This window comes from Arachis duranensis, chromosome 3 (assembly GCF_000817695.3).
Source record: "Arachis duranensis cultivar V14167 chromosome 3, aradu.V14167.gnm2.J7QH, whole genome shotgun sequence".
Taxonomy (NCBI): Eukaryota; Viridiplantae; Streptophyta; class Magnoliopsida; order Fabales; family Fabaceae; genus Arachis; species Arachis duranensis.
In genome coordinates this window covers 134,605,992-134,626,514 of record NC_029774.3, presented here as the reverse complement: position 1 = coordinate 134,626,514, position 20,523 = coordinate 134,605,992, and the positions used below count along the sequence as shown (strand labels likewise).

At 34.0% G+C, this 20,523-nt stretch overlaps 2 protein-coding genes across 2 annotated transcripts; both read right to left on the bottom strand.

The window, feature by feature from the left end:
* Positions 1-129: 129 nt before the first annotated feature.
* Positions 130-3,565, bottom strand: LOC107482233 (nucleobase-ascorbate transporter 2). The gene is made up of 13 exons (XM_016102658.3): positions 3,193-3,565; positions 3,001-3,098; positions 2,613-2,789; positions 2,353-2,453; positions 2,163-2,238; positions 1,990-2,049; positions 1,676-1,860; positions 1,476-1,572; positions 1,213-1,358; positions 1,043-1,134; positions 874-951; positions 631-791; positions 130-546 (listed from the first exon to the last, which is right to left on the bottom strand). The coding sequence occupies exons 1-13, from the start codon at positions 3,281-3,283 to the stop codon at positions 334-336; spliced, it is 1,575 nt and encodes a 524-aa protein (XP_015958144.1). The 5' UTR covers positions 3,284-3,565; the 3' UTR covers positions 130-333.
* A 5,378-nt stretch (positions 3,566-8,943) lies between these two features.
* Positions 8,944-11,620, bottom strand: LOC107482234 (calmodulin-binding receptor kinase CaMRLK). Its single transcript, XM_016102659.3, has 2 exons — positions 10,073-11,620; positions 8,944-9,696 (listed from the first exon to the last, which is right to left on the bottom strand). The coding sequence occupies exons 1-2, from the start codon at positions 11,490-11,492 to the stop codon at positions 9,068-9,070; spliced, it is 2,049 nt and encodes a 682-aa protein (XP_015958145.1). The 5' UTR covers positions 11,493-11,620; the 3' UTR covers positions 8,944-9,067.
* Between the last annotated feature and the right edge of the window lie 8,903 nt (positions 11,621-20,523).

Genomic DNA, 20,523 nt, shown 5'->3' with positions numbered 1-20,523 from the left:
TTGTTAGCTTCTGTGTGTAATTAAAGCCATAACCCCTTAATACCTTTATGTTTACTATACTGTCATCTTATGAATCCAAAGAACTGAAAGAATCAATACCAAAGATAAATCAGAGTAAAAATGGGAAGGTGAACAAATAACTGTTCTATTATATGAAAAATAAACCAATTCAATATATGACATGTGAAAAATAAAGAGAGGTAGCAGAAGAACACTTTCTGCCACCTTAAGTAACATGTTGACTCTCTCTTTCTCGCACTGATCATCATAAGATGCAAGCTTATCTGGAAATGATGATTTTCCTCTAACATATCTCTATCATAGTATTTTTCTCTAGGATGGAGGGAAGAACCGGTTGAGGTTGAAAGGGAGGGTGTAGAACTCTTCGTTACGGCTATCTCCTTTAAATGTTCTAAACTTTGCCCACCATGGCATTCCTCTATCCTTGGCACTATCCTTGTAGTCAAGAGTGTTGTCCAAGAAAACAGCAACAATCAATGCAACAGTTGGGGAAGAAAAGAAGATAGTATTAAGGAAATCATTGAACTGCAAAAACAAACAAACAAATGATTTCTTGCTATAGGAAATAATGGATAAACAAGAAACGTTCAAGAACTTAAGTACACTTACCCATCCAGCTCTTGTATGAGCAGGGCCACGATGTGCCATGATGGTGTATTCTCTGAAGTACTCAGGAATAGACAGGCCTAAGAAGAGGGCAACACCAGTAATGAAGAGGTTCCTCATTGAGTTCATGTTGGTGAATTGCAAAAATGATAGCCCCACAGAAGCTGAAAAAGAGAATAGCAATCCTCATAAGGAAACAAAGTGACAATCAAGTAAAAGAGAGGGAGAAATGGTAGTAGTACTAACCCACAAGACCAAACAAGACACAGTATACAGCAGCGAAAATGGGGATTGGTATCGATGCAAACAAAGCTCCAAATTTTCCTGAAAAGAAAAAACCGATACATTTCATTTATGTGAGAACTAGCTTGAGTGAATCCATAGGTTTAGTTTTCCAAGTGCTTTCTACACTCACCTAACATTGAGAAGAATATCATAAAGCCCGCTGAAACTTGAATGACCCTTCGGCTACCAATTCGATTGCTTCCTAGAAGCCCCACATTCTCTCTGTCACAATCCCAAAAGGATTAGCCTTCTTGTCCCAAAAAATGTGATAGTTACAGACACATGAAGAACAACACTTACACAGATACCGTTGAACCAGACAATGTTCCAAAAAGGCCACTCAGCAAGATTCCAATTCCCTGCCAACCAATACCACGGCTCAGAACATGAGCAGGAGGGGGTGTGGCACTTGCTAGACGAGACGCAGCCTTGTATGCCCCGGTTGACTGTCAAAAGATATAGATCATTCATCATCATCAATTTAACAAACTAAAGCACTTTGTTTGCTAAATAGAGTTGGCTATATGTATCATACAACATCATTGGTTTTCAATATATGTCACCTCAACTAATGAGACAAGAACAGCTGCCATCATTCCAAAAGCATGACCAGCATCAAATGTAGGAGCACCCCACTGAAGAGGGTATGGAATCTTTATCCTGTTGCCAAATGTGCAAAAGTCAATGGCAATTCTCCACATAATAATTGCTATACACTGCAAAAATGTTCAACTAGAAGGATCTTTGTGGTCCAACTACAAACCATGGAGCAGTAGAAATGAGATTAGCCCTGTCTGTTCTGCAGCTACGTTGAGTTATCTCCGGGCGGTTTTTGTATGCGCCTCCGGCTGTTAAGAGTACTGCATATGCCCATATAACTGTGGTTGCTATGAGTAGAGCAAATCGCTCCAATAGTGGTACTTGTCTTATCTGAAAATTCTTCAAATACTGCATAAAACACATTCAGTACTATTGGATTGTGATATTATCATGCTTGTTTTGACAGAAAATTATATGCCTTAAGAAAGATAGACACAAGAGAATCCTAATCCATTATTGCCTACTTTTGAATTGTACCTGAGATAAGGCTATAAACAGTATTAGCATGGGAATTCCGATTTCAACGCAGCTCCCAACCTAACACAAATGATTCAGATTCAGAATAGTATACTAAACCATATTAGTGATGAGAAAATAATTGTGAATTTCACTATTAATAATGCGGTAAGTGGGGCTGGTGTTATATGTACCACAAGGAACCCTCTGTCAAATAGTCCAAAACCAACTAATGCAATTACTGGAACCATTCCAAGTGGACTGAAAAACCTGAATGCAAAGGAAAGCACAATAATTATTTGGCGTATTCTCCAATCCAAGTTTCTCTCTTTGACTTCAAAAAGTGTAACATGCATTTCAACAAAATAAAAAAACTGAGCATACCTGGAACAAATGGCCCATATTTGACTAAAACCCAAAATTATTTGTATGCTTGATGCTACTATTAGTGCACCTTGGACTGCTCTCATTGTGCTAAGAAATCTCTACAAACAAATGGAAAAGCAATTACATAGAATTCCACTAATCTGACTCAAGTTTGCCTACCAATCAACTAACTAAGTTCTGGTTCTGTTAAGAACATTAACTATGACAAAGTTGAGAGCAGACAACAAAATAGAATTGTTAAAGAAAATAACACTAACCAATTCAGGGTCCTGTATCATTGCCAGAGATGGATCATGAATGATGGACATGATGGGGACCATGAATGCATATGAACCTCCGATCACTGTCGGCAAGCGGGTTCCAAAGAGTGTCTGGACAAGCGTATTAATTCCTTCAACAAATAGCAGGGTTTGTACGACCCTCACTTTATCACCCTGCAAACCATATAAGACAATATCTATGACTATCACTCAGTGTAAGGCCATTTTCATTTTTCAGGACCCTCCATTAGTCCCTTTCACTGGGATGGAGAGGGACCCACCTACCACATTTAGCAGATCACATTTTATTAAAGGAAGGGTTTTTCCTTGATTTGCATACTATGTGAAAGAATTCCATGAAATGAACAAGTTTGAAAAGGCTTACATCAGTTCCACCCATCAAAGGAACAAGCAATGTAGGAATCATGACAGCAGTTCCCAAGGCCAGAATGTAATGCTGAAATCCCAGAACTATTGTCTCCACTGTTTACACACACAAACACTGAGAAACTTGGAAAACCAAAGAATGCAGCTGAATGTGAGAGAAGAAGACATAGACATAGATATAGAGATATACCCCAAGATGGATTTGAGTCTATGCAGTACTCTAAGCCCTGAAGTTGGTCCATTGGTGGGTAGCTTATATCTTCTACCTTAGTAGCCGCCATTGATCACCGCCCCACTTTTGCAAAACCTTCAAAATCCAACTAATCCTTATGAAGCATGAAAAACACAGAGTCTTTGCTCTGATCCTCTCAGATAGAAAAGAAGAAAGCACTTGGTGAATGCGAATGAAACAAGACCGAAAATTCTGGCAGAAACTAATGGAGTCAATTGTGAAAGTGAAAAAGAGAGCAAGAGAAGAAGAAAATTGGTCTCTTGCTGCCCACTAACACTAAGCACTAACTCAGTTCGATTTTGTTGTTAGCGGTTCTAACTTTCCAAGGTGTGCTTTTTTCATTTATTAAGGAACAACACTATTTATATCAAAGGGTTCCGTTAAATTTCCTTTATTCCTATTATGCCCCTTAAGGAACTTCCAAAAAACTGAACTCTAATGTTACCGTTGCTTCACTGTTCCCATTAAACTTTACACTTTACAACGATATTCTTTCTTTATTTTATTTTATTTCATTAAATGTGAGTACTAAAGTGTGTTCGTCATAAAAGGATATTAATGACAAAAAATGCTAAGTGGTGAGTTTCCATGTGAGGTTAAAAATGTGGAAAAAAAATTCTTGTTAGATTATTAGGCATATCAATTTATGTGATATAATGTATAGTATTATTATAGATGCTTCTCCGAGCACAAATCTCTAATATCCAAATTCAAGACAATTTGTCCAAACAATCCCTTTATGTAACTAATTGATAATAATGGAAAATGCCATATAAGCATTACACTATAACCAAGTTGTGTACTTGTGTTAGGAGAAGCAAAAGAAATCAATTATAATGTGTATATTCTAGATTCACATTGGATTTATGGCAAGCATGAATTTTTAGCAGAGTTAGAGAAACATATAACGCCACAAGTAAAATAATAATTAAGGAAATAATAAAACTTGGAATGTTACAAGAATATTCAGAGCATTCCTTGAACAAAAGAAAAAGTCTGCGTTCATAAATACTTTTAGAGGGAGATAATACAAAATTTGATGAGGGAGGAATCATTATCATGGTCCATCTTGCACTATAGTGCGTTTCCAAGTCAGATTATTAAAACTTTAAAAGTGGTTCAAAAAAAATAGTACAGTAGGGCTCCTTTATGTAAATAAAGAAAAAAAAAAAAGAAGCAAAATGATACTCCTAATTAAGTTACCTCTAAAAGCACAAATCCTACGTATATCCAACCAACCAAACCAAGTCACTTTTACTTAACTCGGAGGGGTGGATGACTGTTACTTAAGTATATCCAAACAATAAATTTTGGCAACTACTCTAATAAAAATTGTCAAAAGCATCTTTTTTACCATAATTTTGGTTTAAAAAATACAATCTATTTATTTTGTCACACTTTAAAATTTAAATAAAAATAATATTTTATAACATATAAAAATTAAATTTTAAATTTTATTATCTAATAGTTAAAATAAAATATCTTTATACGATGATAATTTTTATCATAAATTATTATTAATTAACAAAAAGCAAGTGCTAGCTTTGTGCAATTTATAAACAAAACCCTAAGATTACATGAGCATATTTAATTTAGAAAAAATTTAAGGATTAGTAATTTTATTAAATTTTAACTAGTATATAACCAGTAAATAAAAATAAATAATTTTATACTATTTGATGAAATCTCACATCATTAAAAATATTATTAATAACTACTTAATAACTACAAATCACAAAAGTTACTGACCCTAATATTTGTCTTTAATTTATGTTGACTTTTCAAAGGCAAGGATACATGATCTTTCATATTTGACTTGTGATACCCTACAGTAACAGGATAGGGGGGATCCATGTCACCCTATACTTTCGCTTTCGCACCTTAACTTTCATGACGCTGAATCTAGTCACAATGGAACGAAGTCACCAAAAAGGGAAATTGCATATTTTATTTCCCAATGGACCCTAGTCCACTCCTTCGAAAATTGATTCAATTTGAATTGTTGCTACATTCAGGCCCAACTACGATAACTTGACAGGCCCACACTATTGCCCTTTTATGAACGTGTCCATAGGCCCAAAAATGCGTGAATTGCAGTATATACTGATGCATTGATGGATGGATTTTGGAGAACACAACGTAGTGGGTTCGTCAATCCTGTCATGGTCCCTATACTGAATTCTAAAGCTTGCTCAGTGGCACAAAATTTAATGTGGAAGGGATGGCATATATTTACAACTCACATTTGAGTTTGTGAAATCGAATAACCAATTAGATTCCAAGTTGCATGCATGCAGGTACCACCGTCTTTGTGCCACTTACTTTAATTTACTCGGAATCAGCTCAATTATCCTAGCAATTTCACAGCAAGATGATGGAGTTTTTTTAGTAAAAGAAAAAAGAAATAAGAAGTCAGATTGTGTGTCATGTTTGGAAACATCTGTGTATGTATAAAGCAAAAAGCAAAAGAACTATCGAAATTGAACCTCACTTTACTAATCTATCATCATTCAAAAGCCAGAATCTTACAGTTATGAATACTGTAAAATGTAAATCTACTTTTCTTAATGCTGAAAATGTTAGTGATAATGAATATGAATTGTTCATGAAACTAGTGTATATTATAAGATATGAACTGGTCCCAGAAAATTGTAATAATTAGGATCTTGGAATTGGATTGTATTCTTTGAATAAAATTGTGTGGGAGGGGACTCCTCTGCTTCGTCACGTTGGCGTAAACATCAAGAAAAAAAAGAAGAAATTATTGCATATGACTTTCTCCCTGGGCCTAATATAAGAAACAGAAAAATATAAAGGCCACAAATAAAAGGGTGATTTTATTAAAAGAAGGTCACCAATTTACCATACAAGGATCCGATCCACATGTATGTTCAGATCTTTAACTTTGGCCCTTTTTATTTAATTTAATTGATCACGTTTTGATTGGAACTATTCCAAGAATCAGTAGCTTCATCAATAATTCTTACACTACATTTTGGCTTGAACCAAGCTTAGAAGCCGAAAGACATTGACGTGATATCACAATATGCATTGATCTGAGAGAGAGAGAGAGAGAGAGAGAACACAAAAACATTAACAAATACATGTCTTGATCTATTATTGATGATTTATCAAAGTTACATTAATTACTTAAAGCATCTCTCCGTTAAATATATTACTGAGAGTCGTAGACACATTAAAACTATCAAGAGCATTTTAACAGAATTCTACTAGGTTTTGTTATAATAAATGTTTTAAGATACTAGTGTATATAATAGTATTGGTCCAGATTAGTAAGTTTCTAGGTGTGGAAAGTTTATGCATTTGTTTTTCTAGGTGTGGTATTGTGAAACCATCTCATTTGATTGGAGCAAAGGTCAAAATAGTTTGACTACTTGAATCCCATCAGAAACTACTATAAACTACAAGTATGAAAATTCACTTGTATAAATAAAACAAAACCTTTCGAAATTAATAGCCAAGTTTATACGAGTTAGCTATTGCATCCGTGCCAATTTTATGGAATTTTGTACAAAGCCATCGAATGATTAGAAGAGTTTTGGATTAGTAATTTTTAGTAATTTTGATTACTGATCAGTATAAATATTAAATTATTTTTTATAAATAGAATTGTTACCTAATTTTGATAAATATAAATTATTATTAATTTAAAATAATAATATTTATTGGTTAGGTAATTTGTTGTTGGTCTTATTCCATTCTCACAATATACATCCAAAACAGCATGACTCTACCTTGAACAGAAATCACTCGAAGCAACTTAGATAACCTCTCATCAGAAAACATGCTAATGCACAATGGACCAAATTTTATTGCACTCTTTAACCACATGATAAGGCACATGGTCCCTTTGAGTAAATAAAGAAAGCAAACACGTAACCCGCAATACATAGCAGCTACCTGTTTCTGTCTCCTCTACAACTAACTTTTCTCTATATATATCTCTTACTTTTCCTACGTAACTTGCTGCATATCATATTCTTTGCCAAACATAAACAATTCCACAACGCAATAAACCGGATTTTTAACTCAAATCAATTTTTTTAAAATTCCAAAAGTAATAAAAACCACATTAAAATTGGGTATATTATACACTAAAGTTAGGCGAGATTCTCCCATTTTCACCCAACTTTCTCTTTTACCAAAAATTAAAGTGGATCCTATTTTTTTTTTGGATAAAATATATTTTTTATTTTTAAAGTTTAGTAAAAATTTTTAAAATATTTTTAAATTTTATTTTGTTTTAATTTTGTTCCAAAAGTTTATGATTTGCACTTTCGATAGTTAAATTTTTAAAAAAATTTAAGACCAATCAACAAAAATACATAAAATTTATGCTGGATTTGCTTATGTTAAAAATTGTTCTTATGAAATTGTTATTGACTTGGTCCTAAGCGGCTAGGAATATAATTGATGTAAATCGAAAATTTATTAGACATAATTAAAACAAAATAAAACTTAAAAATATTTTTAAAATTTTTACTATATTTTGTGGATAAAAAATATACTTTATCCTATTTTTTTATCGTGACTTTAATTAATATTTTTTTCTTAATTTATCTGAGTTAAAATCCGAATAAAATCAGCAAATGGAAAAGTTCCATATCCTCCTTTTATTTTGCCCCATATATACATACGTATCCTCTCATGCTCTTATTAAAGGAAATTGCATCGTCAAACATGTATATGCATTTCACCATCCAACGTTGGAAGAAGAGTAAAAAGTTATGGATTCCTTATTAAATAAAAGATAGTGTTAATTGAGCTTTCGATGATCAATAAAAAAGAATATCTACTTTAATACCATCCTTCATATATAGGATAGATATGAAGTAGGAATGCTAATATCGGCTTCACTTCCCGCTCACCATTATGAAATTTCTCCTCATCCTTTTCTATTTTTATTCTCTATCTATAATAGAGAAATATTCTTTCTCATTTTTATTTTCCAAAAAAATAATAGTTCTAAGGGATTCCCATAAAAGTTATTCATTTCAATAAAATTACGTTGATTTTATTATAATTAAAATAAATAAATTTAATATTCTACAAATATTATATATAAAATTAATAATAAATATCAAATTCTCAAATATTAAATAAAGTATACAAAGAATTTTAAAAGTAAACGTATTTAGACCTTGTCACAAGAAAATTCATTTTTTTTGAATTTAAGAGTGAGACTCGAACTCACAACCTCAAAATAAGTATAGAGAGATTATATCATTTGAATTATAACTTATTGGCGAATCTATTTTTTTTTACTATTTTGATTTAATATATATACAAAAGGGACTCGTAAATACCCACATGAGAAGGTAGGTCTTTTTTTATAGTGCTTAAATTTTATTCATGAAATTTAAAAAGAAAAAGATCTCATTTTACTCTATTTTTATTTTTAAGTAAATTAGATAAAATTGGTATGGGAACCCAAAAATTCTCCATCGTATAAAAAGTATGTGTGAATGTGAGTAGCCACCCTCGTGCTAACCTACCTGCTACCGTATGATGGTAAACAAAATTAAGAAAGAGAAGGAATCAACAATATAAGGAACCTCTGAGTGGGATTCTCTGCCGCCGTATGCGCACCCAAGAAAATACTCCCTTTCATGGCTTCATCCTGTCCACCTTTTTGTCCTTGACTCCTTTCCAACTATTTTTTCTTTTTCATTTTGAAAGAATGGCCTCTACATTTATAATAGTAATTTAATTCATTATATCAATAATAAATATTGGCAACAATAATAACATTTTCACATTCCGAATCCCGGGTCAACCGTGGAATCCAAAAGTAAGAAAAAGAAAAGACGAGTCAACTCGGGGTGAGTGGTTGGTTTGGACTAATGTCTTTGAGCAAGCCCAAAACCTGCCTCATAGTGGGCCTCTTGGAAGGCGACTCAGCTGTGCAAAGGTACGCCACTCGGAGGCTCTCCACCATCTCACTCTCCCACTCACCGCCCACTCGCAGCCTCTCCTCCAGAACCCTAACCCCCTCCCCTTCCCTCACCGCCTTCCTCACCGCGCTCACCGTTTCCTCCGACCCTGTCTTCCCTGTCAACATCTCCATCAGCACCATCCCGAAGCAGTACACGTCACCCTCCGTCCCGCAATTCGGATTCGGTTCTCCCCGCAGCCCGAAATCCGATATTCGTGGCTCGAAGTCGTCGGCGAGTAGAATGTTGGAGGTAACGAGGTGGCCGTGCACGACGGGTTTGGAACCCGCGTGGTGAAGGTAAGCTAGTCCACGCGCTATCCCAACCGCAATACGGTGACGTGTTAGCCACCCCATTTTCTCTGATGACCCCTCAACGACGCCGTTTTGAATCTCCCACGTGTCGCGTGTCCAGTCCTCCACGTTGGTGTCCCCCGTTGGAAGCTCGTGTAGCCACCTCCCCAAATCGCCGTTTGCCATAAACTCGTACAGTACCAGCTTCTCCTTACCTTCAAAATCAAAACCACACCACATATTCAATAAACTAATAAAATACTAATCACGCTCGTATTGATGCCTTCAAATTTCTCAAGTTGAGTGAGAGTGACATCTCCTAGGTTAGAGACATGCAGTTAATTTTATTTAATTTTATAGGAAACTAAAAAAGAGGGCGCGCGAATTTCCAGAATCCAGAGGCAATCATAGCGAATGATGATAGATTTTAATATTGTAAACGCAGGAAATGGCGACAGAACATGTTATGGAGCAGTGGGGAGGACACTAGAAAATTTAAAGCCCGTGAAACACATTAATTGAGAGAATCAAAAAACTTTGAAACATGAAAGACACTGTATGTGGTATCAGTATTGGGTACGGTGATGGTACCTGCAATGCAGTAACCAGAGAGGGGCAACAAATTTGGGTGCTTGAGCTTTGAGAGGTCAACGAACATTGCAATGGAGTCACGAGGATCAACGTCCCTGGCGTATTCCAGTACCTTGATTGCCACGTGGAGATCGCCGGGGAGTACAGCCCTGTAGAGGGGTCCACACCTGCCTTCCGCTAGGAGTGACTCCTTCCCGAAGTGTGACGTGGCAGCGATGAGGTCCCTGAAGGTCAGGCTCATCAACGGCTTCTCGAACATCACCACGGCCGCAGAACATGGTTCCTTCAGATCAGCCACCCACGTGGACCCTGACTCAGTCTCGAACTCGAACGGCCCTGATTTCTCCACCGTCACGCCGCTCATCATGTCCTCCGCTTTCGATATTGCCCATTTCTTAATCTTGCAACGCTCTTTCTTCTTCTTCCTAGCAACGCGTAGTAGCGCCCAAATGATAAAAATAACCGCTAACGAAGAAGCACACGAAACCGCGATAATAATGTGTGTCTTGTGTTTGTGTTTGTGTTTGTATCTTGTGTGAATGGCTTGTGAGGCTGGGGTGGTAGTTGCGGAATGGTTGTTGCTGTGAATTGGAGTAATGGCGGTGTAGGTGAAATTCTTGCCAGCGTGGATAAAGGCGGCTTTGCCGAATTTGTTGAACTTGTTGAGGCTAACGGTTGAGTTGAAGCGGTTGAAGGAGATGTTTAGGAAGTGGAGGTTGTTGAGTGGAGGAAAATCGGAAGGGAAAGTTCCGGTGAGGTTGTTGTTCGATAAGTCAAGGTATTGAAGGTTGGTGAGGTTGGTGAAGCCTGAAGGGAGGGGTGTCCTTAAGTGGTTGTGAGAGAGGTCAAGGATTTTAAGGTTTGGGAAGAAGGAAGAGTAGCGTTGATATTGGTGGTGTTGGACCACCCAATTGGTGAACCTGTTGTGGGAGAGGTTGAGCATTTGAATGAAGGCGGTGGTACTGAAGACGACGCTACCTCCAAACCTGTTGTTGGAGAGGTTTAGGTGACGTAAGGATGAGGTTGACCATAACCAAGTTGGGACACGGCCTTGTAAGGAATTCCCTGAGAGATCAAGAAGCTGGAGGTTTGAGATGTTGATGAGATAACCCCAGGAGATGGTTCCGCTGAGATTCTTGGATGGAAGGTTTATGCTGATGACATGAGATTGGGATGAACAGTTGGAAAGTAATACTCCTTTTCGGAACCAGGAGGACGAAGAGTTGAAGCCAGATACAGACTTGAAAGCCTTTGCTACCAGCCTCTGCTCTACGCTACTTCTGCCAGTGTTGCATGAAGATATAGATTTGGAAGATTCCACCACAGAAAACAGCGCCATGGCTACTATTAAGAATCTGTAGAGGGGCTTCATGAGTTCTAGTGTTGTTGTTACCGTGGCAGGTGGGAGAGGAGAGAACATGAAACAAATGAGGGTTACGGGGCGGGGGCGCTCTCTCTTCACTCTCCAACTTGGAAGTTCAAATCCACAAATTATTTTACTATCCGCTGGCTGATGCGATGATTGCGATTTTTTCTTTATTATTATTTTTTTTTGGAGAAATAAAATAAATTTATTTTTGAGATTTTACAGTAGGCCAAATTAAAGCTGCTGCGGAACAAGGTTGTCTATTTTCTTGTGTTCAGTGGAAGAAGGTCCCTCTGACCAACATTATATACATTAATTATGGTCCTTAATAGTAAATACGGTAGATTTAATTTGATGGTGCTTCAAATAGATGGGGTTGAGAAACTACAAATAATCAATGAAATATTTGTACAATGTTTATAATAGAGGTTTAGTAAGTATTAAAGATATAATTATTAGTGTTATTTTTTTTTATCAACTAAAGTTTTTGAAATGAATGGTATCATGACATAACATTAGAACTCTAAAATTAAAAGATCAAGAGTTCAATTTTTTGTGAACTTCAAAATAAAAAATTTCAGTCGTGCAATGAGTTGTCCAACCAGGAGTTGACAACACATTCAGTGCCTACAAACACTATCACCATGTTCTTAAATTACCGTCAACATGATATACATACATCTAGCAAGTAAAGAAATATCTCATCTTACCAAGTCTTCCTTCCTCAGAATCAAATTGAGCTTCTCCTCTGTGCCACAATTTTAAGAGTTTTCTTTATGGTAATTTTGAAAATAAGAATTTCTGTATAGCTTTTTATGTTACTATCATCTAATTCGATGCTATTTTGCTAACATGTCAAAACTATTCAAGTTTTAAAATAATTATTATAACGAACTTAGAAAATGAGACTAATCAATTTTAGCAAATATGACTATTCAAACTAGTAGTACAGTTTAAGCAGCATACATACTCTTAACACGTGATGCAAATTGACTACAAATTTTAGCAAGTTGCAGAGTTCATGAGATCAGATAGACTACAATAATACTCCTCTTTGGAGTTAAAAATTGAAATTATTTTTACGACATATAAATATAATAACACAGATTCTCATAATGTACACCTATAAACCCAATGATTCTACACCAATATATGTAGATCAACTTGCTCAGAGAGTCTACTTTTTCGGCTGAATCAAACCTGGAGCATCTGCACAAATTAAAGAATGAAGAACGAAATAGGTAGAACGTGTCTAATAAGCAATTGACATCATTGTATAGTTTAATTTCAGAGCATTATTCATTTACTTTTTGACAAACCAAGTCTATTGGAATTTATTTGGCTATAGCGACATACTATAAGATACAAACAAATAACAAAATTGATTGATTGCAATGGTTGAGTAATAAACATAAACAATACATAATAAGATTGGGAAATGTGATGAAGAGTCAAGCACAATTTGTACATTCTTCTTGGTTTTAGTTGCTTTGTGGAATAACAAATCACATGCAAAAATTAGTAATACTAAATTACAAAAGACCTAGACTTATTATTATGCTAAGTCTTCCACTTAACTTTTAATAAGTCCTCATCACTTCACAAAAGCCTTTTTGGTCCCTCACTCTGTTCAATAGCCAAACATTACCCATGTAATTGATTGATTTATTATTACATGATGTAAATTTTGTCTTAAAGTAAAAACAAAGGTTAATTTTCTCGTCACTCGACCAAAACTCTCCCTTATAAGTGCAAAGCCCGGGAAAAAAGCATGTTACTATGTTAGCATGTCCGCCACAAATTTTAGCCATTTTAAAATAAAATAATGACGGGTCCAAATTAAAAATAGAAAAAAGAGTGTTGGAAAGAAACACGATGGAAATTTCGCATGAATCAAGAGTACATATACTGTTTAGAAAAATGACAAATTACATGCCAATGGTACATAAATCAAACTAAGATAAACCCAAAATGAATGCATCCAAAGTGGTTCGAAGTAACACTCTCATGAATTTGGAAGTTGGCAAGTAGTTAGTTCCACAAATTCCAGATGCTTGTAGCCAAAACACGCCTGCTCTCCCACGTGTTCTTGGTTTCTTTCTTTTGCCCTTGTTATCTTATCCCCTATCTTATCTTTGTGCATATTTTAATTAAGACTTAACTTACTCAAAAATATAGTATAAGTGATACCAAATGAATCTGAAGTGGTTTAAATAATTTCTAAATATGAATTGGGTTCTTAAACATAGAAATGGATCCTCTCCATTTTTTTTTAACATTTGAAATAATAAAATATGATCTTTCACCTTTAATTCTATAAATATGACCAAATATAAATAGGAGAGAGAACAATAAATGATAAAATTAAACACTAGACACCATCCTTTTTTTTTCCAATAGAGAGTATCCACTCTCCTTACTCGTTACTTGTGATATTTACATAGATCTTTATTTATTGGGAATGGGATCGTTTTGGAGGGAACATTAACTAGATAGGTTTATCGCACTTCTTACCTAAACCTTGCATATTGAAAGCAAAATACCCTAGGGAATGACAACTCAGATTTTGGATATATTAGCCTAACATAACATAGATTTGGGTTACTTAAATTAATATAAATACCTACATTCCCACCTTAAAGTTGATTAATCAATAATCAATTAATCACAAATCCGTGTGTCTCTCACTTATGGCAAAAGTGGCGAGCAGGGGTTGTTACGGCGCACAACCAAAGTTGAATATAAACCACAAGGAATGTTTCATACATTCGTTACTCTACATAAATGTCAAACTACAAGGTTGTGTTTGGTATCTCTTTTAATATTTTAAGTGAAAAAAAAAGGAAAGTAAATACCATGTGAAAACAGGTGATTTATGGTTAGTGGTGTTCTAGTTCTATCATTATTGTCTTCATTTGCATCGAACTTTTTTGACGAAATTAAGATGTGTTCAAAATGGTCTCGGTAGTTTAAGGGCGAGGAAATCATGTAAATTAGTACGAGATCGAAAAACTAGTAAGAGAGTAGCGACAACCGATTTAGAATTCATTAATATTAAGCTTATTTCAATAATTCTTATTTATATAGTCATTTTTTAGAATAACTGATTATGTGACCATTCATTTATATTTGTATATTTTAGCTGAAAAGTGATTTTAAGGTAATTTATTGTATTTAGAATATATGTAAAAGGTTTTTTAAGTGGTATAATTATAAAAATGGTATAAAATTATTGTTTATATTATTTAATATTTGATACTTGAAACTAAATTGATACATGTATTACAATTCAAATATAATATGAACTTCAAATATTACTTTTAATCATAAGTTGTATTTTTATATACATACGCTTTTGCTGAACCCGGATTAGATGACATTTACCCACACAATACATAGTATAGTAGTTGAGAACCTAACCATGTGAAAACCAATAAGAGTCCATTGTTGATTTATTTTTACAAACACAGGACATGGAATCATGGACCAACTCGGCAACTCCACTAATGGCCGATTTGAATATGTTTATAAGTAATTTTTTAATTTTTAATTTACAAAATGTTATAGTTTTAATATTTAGTATAATTTTTAAAATTAAATTATAGCTTTTTAAAAAGTTATTAAATATTTATAAAAAGTTAAAAAATAATTTTAATTATATTCACAATTCTAAAAACAATTATGTTATATGGATACTAAAATTAGTTATTAATATAAAATATATGTTAAAATATAAATATATATTGAAAATAAATTAAATCTCATATATATTTATATATAAATACATTAATGATTGATTTTAGTGACTAATTTTAATATTAATAACATTTTTGTTCTGAAAATATCCCCCACCGAAGCATATATATCTGCAATGTGCACACTAAGAGCAATGAGGTGAGCGATAGCAGAATAACTTATTCACAAATCTCTCCACTGCCTATACCTATTATCAGTTCACAAATCTGGATTTTTGTTTTTGGTTGATGCCGTGAATATTTTCTTTCTTTTGGTCGCAACAAACTGAATGGTTGATTTTGGGTTGGGCTTATTATAGGACATATTAAAATGACATCCAAACCACCTAAGCCACTGGACCCTTTGCGTGGGTCCTTTTTCATTTTGGGTACAATTTTGTTTCGGCTCGTTCCCAACAATGTAGTTGGGTCTATTCATATGTAAAAAGCATGTTAAAATACGAATCCCAAAGGTGGGAGCCATCGACTAAGAGTCAACTCTCAAAATTGGTCCCTCCCTATTATTATTATTATTATTATTATTATTATTATTTTTATTTAGAGACATTGAAATGCATGACAAAAAATTAATTAGTTTTGAAATCCATAGGAAAGAAAAATTTAAATACCTGTGGTCCTTTGGACTTGCAATGCAATCAGTAATGAAGAGGTGACGGAGAGATAAAGTCATGGCCCAGATTCCCGTCATCCTTTCAATATGTTTGGATTTCTTTCCTCGGCCCCTTAAGTTATGAACGCTACCTTGTTGGTTAGCGGGTGTCATGTGAGACAGGATTTTTTTTTTTTAAAAGAAAAGACTCAACACATAAAGTAGAGCAAACAGCTTACAGAATCATTAAAAAAATAATTCCTATGTCATTTTTGGCATATTCATTAATAACATAAGTCAAAGATCACACCAATCTTTAACAGAGCAGAATGATCTAACAACACAATTAGTTATGTTGTTGTTTTGTTCTCGAATATAACATCGTTTCTACGTAACTATATATTTCATACAATTGAGAAGAACCCAATTAACCAATACTTACGTATTTCTCTTGTCATCGGCATTGTCCACCAGCTCTCAAAGTGATCTTGTAAGATACCTGGTATAATCCACTCTCGTCCAAACTCCTTGATCCATGCGCACCACACCTGTCAAGAGTACTCGCAGGTAACAAATAACTGTAACACAGTTTCTACATCATTCTTGCACAAGATGCACATATTATCATTCCCTTCAATGATCCCGAACTTGCTTAGTCGCTTCTTTGTATTTACCCGGCCTACTAGTATAAACCAGGTGAACAACTCTACTTTAGGTGGAGACCAATCCTTTCCAAATTTCTTTTGTGAATTTGTAGCTCAGGATATCATCAGCCATAGTCTGTTCCTGCGAAACCTAAACAAAGAAGTTAGTAGCATAAACGTCTTTTTTGTCAAATTTTCACACCACTCTATCTTACACATCTGCTATTAATTTAACAGATTGCAAGACATGAAGCATCTGATCCAATGTGTCAACCTCCCACTGGCAGAGTTCCCTCATCCATTGAAAATTCCAAACCCACTCTATCCCATCCCAAAAACCACAATCCCCAATTACTGATCCTTTTTTGTTTGAAATTAAGAAGAGTCTCGAAAAAGAGCCTTTCAACTTTCCTGATTGGAGCCAAGTATCCTTCCAAAATCTGGTGGATCTACCATCCCCTATCTCCATAGTCAGGACATCAATCAACTTCTGTCGGGCCTGTTGGTCCTTTATTCGCAATTGACATATGTCTCTCCACGGGCCTCCTCTCACTGGTAGAGGCTAAGTTGATAGCAACTTATCAGAATTTAAGTTGTTGCAGGAGCACACAATTTTCTTCCATAACAGACAGTCTTCCTTTGAGAACCGCCACCACCATTTAAATAATAACGCAGTATTACGGACCACCATATCTTCCACCCCCAATCCACCTAACTTTTTCGGTGCCTGAACCATCTCCCACTTAACAAGAGCCATGCCAGATTGTCCATCTTCCTTCCCCCAAAAGAATCTCCTCTGCAAGGAGATAATTCGTTGTGCTACCGCATTTGACATCTTATACAAGCTCAAGTAATAAATAGGTAGGTTGTTTATTACTGACTTAATGAGTACCAGTTTTCTGGCCTTGCTAAGGACTTTTGATTTTCACAAACTGAGCTTTTTTTTCACCTTATCTATAACTGGCTTCCAAGTTTTTGTTAACCGGGGATTTGCTCCAAGGCTAATTCCAAAGCACCATTTTGGAATACACTCTCTGATCCATACCCTCTAAAGCACCATTGAACGATGACTAAAATATTGGTTTTTTAAAATTCAATCGATTTTTTATACTACCCAATCGATTGAATGCTCCAAAGCAACTTGAGGTCTCACAATTCAATCGATTGGTTGTGTTACCCAATTGATTGAAGTCATCAAAGTAATATGAATTTGCCCAATTCAATCGATTGATTGTGTTACTCAATCGATTGAATTATGTACTACGTCATTTTCAATTTTCTTATAGTTTTTATAAATTATTATCTTATTATTCATCTATCTTAACTTTAAAATTCTATCTTCAATTTTTAAAAATTTATTTTGATTTAGATACTCCAATCTTATCTTTTCTTTAATATTAACATTATAAATTTATTAACATTATAAATTGGTGAATAATCTATTACCAATTATTCAATTCCACCATTAGAATCATGTATCAATCTCTTTATGTATCATGAGAGAGTGGTGCAGGCTTATGACTCGATGCCTGGTTAGTTATAATGTCTCTTGACTTACCCTTTTTTGAAATCATGTATTGGCTGGTAATGAATGTTCTTATTTTTGACAGAAAATTTGTTACTTGAAATGTTCCTCCTTTTTGAGAAATTCATATCAAACACCCCCAACTGGAAATACCGGTGGTGCAGGGGATATCGACAGTGCAGGAGATATTCAATATTTTCCTGTTTTAACTACTTATTATGTCTACTCAAATATTTTGTATTGAAATCCAATTATCCTTCTGTGCTTTTCATCGTGCAGAATGGCGAATTGCCGAGTGATGCTGGTGTCATATCCAGAACTGTGAAACAAATGTTCAATATATTGGAGGCTCAAAATGGAGAACACAACATGAAAGTAACGTTATTAGAGCTTTACAATGAGAAAATAACGGATCGTGTGCTTCCTGAGGAAACTGTAAAATCTGAAGATGATAAGTCTAAAAGTCCTATCGCTCTAATAGAGGATTGGAAAGGGGGCTTCCATTGTTAATCTAGGAAGAATTGATTAAAAATTTGTAATTATATACTTCATATATGTCTTAGCAATATATGAATAGATTATTAAAATGCTTTGATATATATTGCATGGTATTTTTTTTTCTAGTCAAGATTTAATAGAGAGGTCAAATCTTGAACAAATAAAAAGAACAAAATAGAATGCAAACAAATAAAAATATATGAAATTTTTTTACATAAATTAATTATATAAAATAAAATATAATTCACAAGACATTAAATTTGTATGGCATTGTTATTGAAATAATAAATGAAAATGACATTACTTCATCATAAAAATATGAGTTTTTTAAACTAAAATATCTCTATAGTGCATAGAAATATAGAAAAATTGTAAAAGCTTTCAATCGATTGGGTAACACAACCAATCGATTGAATTGAGAAAATCCATATTGCTTTGAAGCTTTCAATCAATTGGGTAACACAACCAATCGATTGAATTGTGAGACCTTAGGTTGTTTTGAAGCATTCAATCGATTGGGTAGTAGAAGCAATCGATTGAATTTTAAAAAATCCACATTTTAGTCATCGTTCAATCGATTGTTTTGTGACAACCTGTAGTCCAATCAATTGAGTTATGGTCGATTGTTTTGATAATCCAATCGATTGATTTTCAAATAAACACGATTTCACAGCCCTGACGAATATCACGGATCAAATATAAACTTTTAATCGATTGGAATGGCCAAAAGGTTTATTACAATCAATGGAAGATCTAATTCGTTATTGTTTTTTATTTTGATTATTAATAAACATAATAAATGAATGATAAAATAATAATTTATAAAATAAAAAATAGTTTTTATAATTAAATAAAATATATGGGGTTAATTTGTAATTAAAATTAGAAAAAGACTATTTAATAGTTATTAAAAAATTTAAAAAACATATTTTATTATGGGACTATTTAATGGTCCAAACGTTTTGGGACCATCGAATCCTTAGCCTACTAGGTAGCCATCAAAATTGAATAGTTTGTCTAATTCTTAAATTAGATAATCTTAAAAGGGTCTAACAATCCATGTATATTAGAAAAATTTAGCTATAGTTAAGTATAGTAAACTGATGTGTAACAAAAACAATTAGAGCAGAGCTTAATTAATCATACACTATCTATGTATATTATAATCTGCTGTTGAAATTGGTGTCTCTCGAGCATTAATTGCAGTAACAAAAGATCATATTCTCCTTATAAACCTCCTAAAATTACAGTGACATTTGCAGCTTCATTCAGATCAACTCCTAATAAGATTAGTGCATCCATGTTTTCTTAGTTTCAAGTAAGCAATGTGTCATAATTTCCTCTTTTTCTTATATTGTTCAACTTATTTTTCAATTGATTTTCTTTAACTCTTGTTTGTGAAGCAAATAAAGTTTCTAATCTCTTTTATGTCTGACAAGAGAAAATATATGCAACCATTCTTACAGTGAAAGAATTTGACATTAAAGTTGAGTCAGAATTTAAGGAGTGTATCTTGTCTTTTACAAATCTTGTATTCAGTTGTGATTCTTCTATTTCTTTGATCTTCATTTGAATTGAATATTATTGTATATTAGCACCAAAAACATTCTCTATTAGTTTACCACCTTCAATAGTTGATTCTATTTGATCTCTGGAAAGAAAGGTAGATAATTCAATTCATTCAACTTGATTCCAATCGGACTTGAGAAACTGTGAACTTCAGCTTCAGTATTTGGTTCAGGATCTGCATTTGTCATAGTTTAGGATCTTGAGCTCTGATACCACTATAAAAGGTATCAGACTCCCAAGAGATAACGAAACAAAAAAAAAAGAGAGAGAAAAAGTTATAGTGTTTAGAGTAAAGAAATGAGAGAATGAGATTACTCTGATGAGTCACAGATTACAATATATATAGATGGTGTATGATTCAGTTGTTTCTGTTACACGTCAATTTACTATAACTAACTATAACTAATCATAACTAACTTCTCTAACATACATTGATTGTTATATCCTTTTAAACTGGTTAATTCGGAATTGGATGAGCATAACATTGGAGGCAGTCTTTTTGATC

Bases quoted from the DNA above. Each gene is read 5' to 3' on its own strand.
- LOC107482233 (XM_016102658.3), bottom strand. From the start codon at position 3,283: ATGGCGGCTACTAAGGTAGAAGATATAAGCTACCCACCAATGGACCAA. The intron at 2,454-2,612 runs GTTAGTGTTATT...ATTTGTTTGTAG, and splicing joins TGATACAGGACCCTGAATTG to AGATTTCTTAGCACAATGAG. The intron at 1,861-1,989 runs GTACAATTCAAA...TGTTTTATGCAG, and splicing joins TGTTTATAGCCTTATCTCAG to TATTTGAAGAATTTTCAGAT.
- LOC107482234 (XM_016102659.3), bottom strand. From the start codon at position 11,492: ATGTTCTCTCCTCTCCCACCTGCCACGGTAACAACAACACTAGAACTC. The intron at 9,697-10,072 runs GTACCATCACCG...TTGATTTTGAAG, and splicing joins CTCTGGTTACTGCATTGCAG to GTAAGGAGAAGCTGGTACTG.